Source organism: Myxine glutinosa, chromosome 12 (genome assembly GCF_964187855.1).
Source record: "Myxine glutinosa chromosome 12, kmMyxGlut1.1, whole genome shotgun sequence".
Lineage (NCBI taxonomy): Eukaryota > Metazoa > Chordata > Myxini > Myxiniformes > Myxinidae > Myxine > Myxine glutinosa.
The window spans coordinates 678,400-688,374 of NC_136272.1; the positions used below are offsets into that span (position 1 = coordinate 678,400).

The 9,975-nt window shown below is 55.9% G+C and overlaps 1 protein-coding gene across 1 annotated transcript in view; it reads right to left on the minus strand.

Moving 5' to 3' along the window:
• Nucleotides 1-9,729, minus strand: part of NOL8 (nucleolar protein 8) — a 197,451-nt gene extending 187,722 nt beyond the window's left edge. Inside the window, exons 1-2 of the mRNA XM_068133382.2 lie at nucleotides 9,680-9,729; nucleotides 1,034-1,204 (exon numbers count right to left, since the gene is read on the minus strand). Coding sequence (XP_067989483.2) covers nucleotides 1,034-1,199 — 166 coding nt within the window. The 5' untranslated portion in view covers nucleotides 1,200-1,204; nucleotides 9,680-9,729. The remainder of the gene's footprint in view (nucleotides 1-1,033; nucleotides 1,205-9,679) is intronic.
• Nucleotides 9,730-9,975: the final 246 nt, after the last annotated feature.

Genomic DNA, 9,975 nt, shown 5'->3' on the forward strand with positions numbered 1-9,975 from the left:
GAATTCCCCAACCACCATCTCTCCTAACTTGACGTCGATCAATGCAGCAGTTCAGTAGACACAAGGTTTTTAAGATTCCTGTTGAATTATTTATCGTTGCCAAACCAGATGACCTATCGCAAATTCCAAAACGTCATTTTAGCATTCAGACATGGGGAACATATGTGTGAAGCTTCCACTTGATATGATCAAAAGCAAGGGAGAAGGAAGGTATTAAAGGTTTATGCTTCAAAAAAATTATAGCTCCCAAACCATGTGACCTACGTCAGTACCCTTGAGATTTTTGTTTGTCATGGGTATACGGTCATGCTTGTAAAGTTTGGCCTCGATCCGTTCTGCTGTTTCGGAGAAAAAGGGTTTTTAGTGCTTTTTAAGGCTCTTCTCTTCAAGCAATATGGCGACCAAACCACGTGACCTATGACATCATTAGTTCGCTACAACCTTCATTGTGCGACCCTTAGTCCGCCTGTCATACATCCCTAAACACACTTGTTCCGAGCTTTGTGAACTTAAGACTATTCTCTCTTTCTTCACTTTTCTGTCAATGGCGTTCTTTTATTCAAGCTTGGCCTCGATGAGGACTATATAGTCTGTGACTGGAGCCTTCAACATGAAAAAAAGTTCTTCCAGCAACCCCTCCTTGTGACATTTTCGGTCTCGTCCCCTACCTGCTGTTTTCATTCCTCCAAAGTCCGTCCATATAACACACATTATTCCAGCAATTGCATCGTTATAATACTTCCAAAATCCAGGTTGCATGCTCACCACCAATTGTTTTTTGTTCCACTTGTACATGGAATCTCCTTCGTCAGTCTTTTCATTCACACTATGGCTTCCCTCCAGCCCTTCAAGATGGCAGCGCACCATTACATCATCCTCAAATCCTCAATCTCTACCCAGAATATTTTCTGCCCTCATTAACTACCTTTTACCTTTCTCCATCTAATGTATGGACAATTTGGAGCGTCATTGATAGCCTTGAATATCCAAACTCAACTTCAAAGGTTAAAACACTGCTAACATCAATAATTACCTGTCTCATCCCTCCTAGTCTTCAATGTTATGCAGCCAACCTCTCCGAATGGTCGAAACCTTTTCTTTATCTCCAGCTCCATGACATCATGGTGTAATCCCCCAACAAAAAGTCGGCGATCACACCTCGCTCCATCCGAGGACTGGTCTGCAGCCCCCATTAGCATCCAACCTACAGAAAGCAGAACGATAATCATTTGAAACGACACAATGTTCGAACACGGTAGATTATACAACGCAATCAATCAAACAGATACAACATTTCAAAACATAATTTTTCAAAAGTAAATGTGGCGTTGGGAGAAAAAAAAAATCAGTTTTGTTTTTATTAACCATTTTGACCATTTTGTTTTGTCCGTAGACTCAGTAATCAGCACAAAGTACAAGAAACAAGCGGGTTTATTCACATCATGCCAAACTCTTCCTCCAAACCGTCCCCAATACCACATCAACTTCGGTACAAGCAGATCACGTTTTGCCAAAGTAAGCACCAAACACAGCAGATTTTCTTGTACCCACAGCGACCTCCCTCAGACGGCGAACAGCGTACCCACAGCGACCCCCCTCAGGCAGCGAACAGCATACCCACAGCGACCCCCCTCAGGCAGCGAACAGCATACCCACAGCGACCTCCCTCAGGCAGCGAACAGCATACCCACAGCGACCCCCCTCAGGCAGCGAACAGCGTACCCACAGCGACCTCCCTCAGGCAGCGAACAGCATACCCACAGCGACCTCCCTCAGACGGCGAACAGCATACCCACAGCGACCTCCCTCAGACGGCGAACAGCGTACCCACAGCGACCTCCCTCAGGCGGCGAACAGCGTACCCACAGCGACCTCCCTCAGGCGGCGAACAGCATACCCACAGCGACCTCCCTCAGACGGCGAACAGCGTACCCACAGCGACCTCCCTCAGACGGCGAACAGCGCACCCACAGCGACCTACCTCTGGCAGTAAACACACCCACAGCAACCTACCTCTGATGGCGAACAGCGTACCCACAGCGACCCCCCTCAGGCAGCGAACAGCATACCCACAGCTACCCCCCTCAGGCGGCGAACAGCGTACCCACAGCGACCCCCCTCAGGCAGCGAAGAGCATACCCACAGCGACCCCCCTCAGGCGGCGAGCGGCGAACAGCGTACCCACAGCGATCCCCCTCAGGCAGCGAACAGCGTACCCACAGCGACCTCCCTCAGGCGGCGAACAGCGTACCCACAGCGACCTACCTTGGGCGGCGAACAGCACACCCACAATGACCTACCTTGGGCAGCGAACAGCACACCCACAACAACCTACCTCTGGCAGTAAACACACCCACAGCAACCTACCTCTGATGGCGAACAGCGTACCCACAGCCACCACCCTCAGGCAGCAAACAGCATACCCACAGCGACCCCCCTCAGGCGGCGAACAGCATACCCACAGCGACCCCCCTCAGGCAGCTAACAGCATACCCACAGCGACCCCCCCCCCCCCCTCAGGCGGCGAACAGCATACCCACAGCGACCTCCCTCAGATGGCGAACAGCGTACCCACAGCGACCTCCCTCAGGCGGCGAAGAGCGTACCCACAGCGACCTCCCTCAAATGGCGAACAGCGTACCCACAGCGACCTCCCTCAGGCGGCGAAGAGCGTACCCACAGCGACCTACCTTGGGCGGCGAACAGCACACCCACAAATGACCTACCTCTGGCAGTAAACACACCCACAGCGACCTCCCTCAGACGGCGAACAGCGTACCCACAGCGACCTCCCTCAGGCGGCGAACAGCGTACCCACAGCGACCTCCCTCGGGCGGCGAACAGCATACCCACAGCGACCTCACTCAGGCGGCGAACAGCGTACCCACAGCGACCTCCCTCAGGCGGCGAACAGCATACCCACAGCGACCTCACTCAGGCGGCGAACAGCGTACCCACAGCGACCTCCCTCAGGCGGCGAACAGCGTACCCACAGCGACCTCACTCAGGCGGCGAACAGCATACCCACAGCGACCTCACTCAGGCGGCGAACAGCGTACCCACAGCGACCTCCCTCAGGCGGCGAACAGCATACCCACAGCGACCTCACTCAGGCGGCGAACAGCGTACCCACAGCGACCTCCCTCAGGCGGCGAACAGCGTACCCACAGCGACCTCACTCAGGCGGCGAACAGCGTACCCACAGCGACCTCACTCAGGCGGCGAACAGCGTACCCACAGCGACCTCCCTCAGGCGGCGAACAGCGTACCCACAGCGACCTCCCTCAGGCGGCGAACAGCGTACCCACAGCGACCTCCCTTAGGCGGCGAAGAGCGTACCCACAGCGACCTCCCTCAGGCGGCGAACAGCGTACCCACAGCGACCTACCTCTGATGGTGAACATTCCCACAGCGACCTACCTCTGATGGTGAACATTCCCACAGCGACCTACCTCTGATGGTGAACATTCCCACAGCGACCTACCTCTGATGGTGAACATTCCCACAGCGACCTACCTCTGATGGTGAACATTCCCACAGCGACCTACCTCTGATGGTGAACATTCCCACAGCGACCTACCTCTGATGGTGAACATTCCCACAGCGACCTACCTCTGGCGGTGAACATACCCACAGCGACCTACCTCTGGCGGTGAACATACCCACAGCGACCTACCTCTGGCGGTGAACATACCCACAGCGACCTACCTCTGGCGGTGAACATACCCACAGCGACCTACCTCTGGCGGTGAACATACCCACAGCGACCTACCTCTGGCGGTGAACATACCCGCAGCGACCTACCTCTGGCGGTGAACATACCCACAGCGACCTACCTCTGGCGGTGAACATACCCACAGCGACCTACCTCTGGCGGTGAACATACCCACAGCGACCTACCTCTGGCGGTGAACATCCCACAGCGACCTACCTCTGGCGGTGAACATCCCACAGCGACCTACCTCTGGCGGTGAACATCCCACAGCGACCTACCTCTGATGGTGAACATGCCCACAGCGACCTACCTCTGATGGCGAAGATGCCCACAGCGACCTACCTCTGATGGCGAAAATGCCCACAGCGACCTACCTCTGATGGTGAACATGCCCACAGCGACCTACCTCTGATGGCGAACATACCCACAGCGACCTACCTCAGGTGGTAAACTTACCCACAGCGACCTACCTCTGATGGTAAACATACCCACAGCGACCTACCTAGGGCGGTAAACATACCCACAGCGACCTACCTAAGGCGGTAAACATACCCACAGCGACCTACCTCGGGCGGCCATCGTACCCACAGCGACCTACCTCGGGCGACGAACATACCCACAACAGGCCTACCTTGGGCAACGAACATACCCACAGCGACCTACCTCGAGCGGCGAACATACAAACAGCGACCTACCAAAGGCGGCGGACAGGGTACCCACAGCGACCTACCTCGGGCGGCGAACATACCCACAGCGACCTACATCGGGTGGTGAACATACCCACAGCGACCTACCTCTGGCGGTGATCATACCCACAGCGACCTACCTCTGGGGGTGAACATAACCACAGCGACCTACCTCTGGCGGTGAACATACCCACAGCGACCTACCTCTGGTGGTGAACATACCCACAGCGACCTACCTCTGGCGGTGAACATACCCACAGCGACCTACCTCTGGCGGTGAACATACCCACAGCGACCTTCCTCTGATGGCGAACATGCCCACAGCGACCTACCTCTGATGGCGAAGATGCCCACAGCGACCTACCTCTGATGGCGAAGATGCCCACAGCGACCCACCTCTGATGGCGAACATACCCACAGCGACCTACCTCTGATGGTGAACATGCACACAGCGACCTACCTCTGATGGTGAACATGCCCACAGCGACCCACCTCTGATGGCGAAAATGCCCACAGCGACCTACCTCTGATGGTGAACATGCCCACAGCGACCCACCTCTGATGGCGAAAATGCCCACAGCGACCTACCTCTGATGGCGAAAATGCCCACAGCGACCTACCTCTGATGGTGAACATGCACACAGCGACCTACCTCTGATGGCGAACATACCCACAGCGACCTCCCTCTGATGGCGAACATACCCACAGCGACCTACCTCTGATTGCGAACATACCCACAGCGACCTACCTCTGATGGCGAAAATGCCCACAGCGACCTACCTCTGATGGCGAAAATGCCCACAGCGACCTACCTCTGATGGTGAACATGCACACAGCGACCTACCTCTGATGGCGAACATACCCACAGCGACCTCCCTCAGGCGGCGAACAGCGTACCCACAGCGACCTACCTCTGATGGTGAACATTCCCACAGCGACCTACCTCTGATGGTGAACATTCCCACAGCGACCTACCTCTGATGGTGAACATTCCCACAGCGACCTACCTCTGATGGTGAACATTCCCACAGCGACCTACCTCTGATGGTGAACATTCCCACAGCGACCTACCTCTGATGGTGAACATTCCCACAGCGACCTACCTCTGATGGTGAACATTCCCACAGCGACCTACCTCTGGCGGTGAACATACCCACAGCGACCTACCTCTGGCGGTGAACATACCCACAGCGACCTACCTCTGGCGGTGAACATACCCACAGCGACCTACCTCTGGCGGTGAACATACCCACAGCGACCTACCTCTGGCGGTGAACATACCCACAGCGACCTACCTCTGGCGGTGAACATACCCGCAGCGACCTACCTCTGGCGGTGAACATACCCACAGCGACCTACCTCTGGCGGTGAACATACCCACAGCGACCTACCTCTGGCGGTGAACATACCCACAGCGACCTACCTCTGGCGGTGAACATCCCACAGCGACCTACCTCTGGCGGTGAACATCCCACAGCGACCTACCTCTGGCGGTGAACATCCCACAGCGACCTACCTCTGATGGTGAACATGGCCACAGCGACCTACCTCTGATGGCGAAGATGCCCACAGCGACCTACCTCTGATGGCGAAAATGCCCACAGCGACCTACCTCTGATGGTGAACATGCCCACAGCGACCTACCTCTGATGGCGAACATACCCACAGCGACCTACCTCAGGTGGTAAACTTACCCACAGCGACCTACCTCTGATGGTAAACATACCCACAGCGACCTACCTAGGGCGGTAAACATACCCACAGCGACCTACCTAAGGCGGTAAACATACCCACAGCGACCTACCTCGGGCGGCCATCGTACCCACAGCGACCTACCTCGGGCGACGAACATACCCACAACGGCCTACCTTGGGCAACGAACATACCCACAGCGACCTACCTCGAGCGGCGAACATACAAACAGCGACCTACCAAAGGCGGCGGACAGGGTACCCACAGCGACCTACCTCGGGCGGCGAACATACCCACAGCGACCTACATCGGGTGGTGAACATACCCACAGCGACCTACCTCTGGCGGTGATCATACCCACAGCGACCTACCTCTGGGGGTGAACATAACCACAGCGACCTACCTCTGGCGGTGAACATACCCACAGCGACCTACCTCTGGTGGTGAACATACCCACAGCGACCTACCTCTGGCGGTGAACATACCCACAGCGACCTACCTCTGGCGGTGAACATACCCACAGCGACCTTCCTCTGATGGCGAACATGCCCACAGCGACCTACCTCTGATGGCGAAGATGCCCACAGCGACCTACCTCTGATGGCGAAGATGCCCACAGCGACCCACCTCTGATGGCGAACATACCCACAGCGACCTACCTCTGATGGTGAACATGCACACAGCGACCTACCTCTGATGGTGAACATGCCCACAGCGACCCACCTCTGATGGCGAAAATGCCCACAGCGACCTACCTCTGATGGTGAACATGCCCACAGCGACCCACCTCTGATGGCGAAAATGCCCACAGCGACCTACCTCTGATGGCGAAAATGCCCACAGCGACCTACCTCTGATGGTGAACATGCACACAGCGACCTACCTCTGATGGCGAACATACCCACAGCGACCTCCCTCTGATGGCGAACATACCCACAGCGACCTACCTCTGATTGCGAACATACCCACAGCGACCTACCTCTGATGGCGAACATACCCACAGCGACCTACCTCTGATGGCGAACATACCCACAGCGACCTACCTCTGATTGCGAACATACCCACAGCGACCTACCTCTGATGGTGAACATACCCACAGCGACCTATCTCGGGCGGTAAACTTACCCACAGCGACCTACCTCTGATGGTAAACATACCCACAGCGACCTACCTCGGGCGGTGAACATACCCACAGCGACCTACCTCGGGCGGTAAACATACCCACAGCGACCTACCTCGGGCGGTAAACTTACCCACAGCGACCTACCTCTGATGGTAAACATACCCACAGCGACCTACCTCGGGCGGCCTACATACCCCCAGCGACCTACCTCGGGCGGCCTACATACCCACAGCGACCTACCTCGAGCGGCGAACATAACCACAGCGACCTACCTCTGATGGTGAACATGCACACAGCGCCCTACCTCTGATGGTGAACATGCACACAGCGACCTACCTCTGATGGCGAACATACCCACAGCGACCTACCTCTGATGGTGAACATGCACACAGCGACCTACCTCTGACGGCGAACATACCCACAGCGACCTACCTCGGGCGGTAAACATACCCACAGCGACCTACCTCGGGCGGTAAACATACCCACAGCGACCTACCTCTGATGGTAAACATACCCACAGCGACCTACCTCGGGCGGCCTACATACCCCCAGCGACCTACCTCGGGCGACGAACATACCCACAGCGACCTACCTTGGGCGACGAACATACCCACAGCGACCTACCTTGGGCGACGAACATACCCACAGCGACCTACCTCTGATGCGATGGTGAACATATCCACAGCGACCTACCTCTGAAGGCGAAAATGCCCACAGCGCCCTACCTCTGATGGTGAACATGCACACAGCGCCCTACCTCTGATGGTGAACATGCACACAGCGCCCTACCTCTGATGGTGAACATGCACACAGCGCCCTACCTCTGATGGCGAACATATCCACAGCGACCTACCTCTGATGGCGAACATACCCACAGCGACCTACCTCTGATGCGATGGTGAACATACCCACAGCGACCTACCTCTGATGGTGAACATGCACACAGCGCCCTACCTCTGATGGTGAACATGCACACAGCGCCCTACCTCTGATGGTGAACATGCACACAGCGCCCTACCTCTGATGGCGAACATATCCACAGCGACCTACCTCTGATGGCGAACATACCCACAGCGACCTACCTCTGATGCGATGGTGAACATACCCACAGCGACCTACCTCTGATGGTGAACATGCACACAGCGACCTACCTCTGATGGCGAACATACCCACAGCGACCTACCTCGGGCGGTAAACATACCCACAGCGACCTACCTCTGATGGTGAACATGCACACAGCGCCTACCTCTGATGGCGAACATACCCACAGCGACCTACCTCTGATGGCGAACATACCCACAGCGACCTACCTCTGATGCGATGGTGAACATACCCACAGCGACCGACCTCTGATGGTGAACATGCACACAGCGCCCTACCTCTGATGGTGAACATGCACACAGCGCCCTACCTCTGATGGTGAACATGCACACAGCGACCTACCTCTGATGGCGAACATACCCACAGCGACCTACCTCTGATGCGATGGTGAACATACCCACAGCGACCTACCTCTGATGGTGAACATGCACACAGCGACCTACCTCTGATGGCGAACATACCCACAGCGACCTACCTCGGGCGGTAAACATACCCACAGCGACCTACCTCTGGCGGCCTACATACCCACAGCGACCTACCTCGGGCGACGAACATACCCACAGCGACCTACCTTGGGCGACGAACATACCCACAGCGACCTACCTCGAGCGGCGAACATACCCACAGCGACCTACCTCTGGCGGTGAACATGCACACAGCGCCCTACCTCTGATGGTGAACATGCACACAGCGACCTACCTCTGATGGCGAACATACCCACAGCGACCTACCTCTGATGCGATGGTGAACATACCCACAGCGACCTACCTCTGATGGTGAACATGCCCACAGCGACCTACCTCTGATGGCGAACATACCCACAGCGACCTACCTCGGGCGGTAAACATACCCACAGCGACCTACCTCTGGCGGTGAACATGCCCATAGCGACCTACCTCTGGCGGTGAACATGCCCACAGCGACCTACCTCTGATGGCGAACATACCCACAGCGACCTACCTCGGGCGGTAAACATGCCCACAGCGACCTGCCTCTGGCGGTGAACATGCCCACAGCGACCTACCTCTGGCGGTGAACATACCCACAGCGACCTACCTCTGATGGCGAACATACCCACAGCGACCTACCTCGGGCGGTAAACATGCCCACAGCGACCTACTTCTGGCGGTGAACATGCCCACAGCGACCTACCTCTGGCGGTGAACATACCCACAGCGACCTACCTCTGGCGGTGAACATACCCACAGCGACCTACCTCTGGCGGTGAACATGCCCACAGCGACCTACCTCTGATGGCGAACATGCCCACAGCGACCTACCTCTGGCGGTGAACATACCCACAGCGACCTACCTCTGGCGGTGAACATGCCCACAGCGACCTACCTCTGATGGCGAACATACCTACGGGGCCGTACTCACGTGCACCGATGATAATTCCCGCCGAGGTATTGAGGTCTGAGGACTTACTCGTTTGCGGGTCAACCCGGAAGCATTTCCAATTTCCGTTTTTAAATTACCTCGTCCGTATTTTCAATCTATAAACACAATTTCATCATTTTCATCCGATTTCTATTCAATGTCATGCATGAAGAGTCATTAATCGATTTACAGGCCCCATGATCTGGAGATGAATTGATCCGAAATATCCAGTTTATTTAATACGCTTCGGTTTTTGTGATATTATTAAAACTCATTTT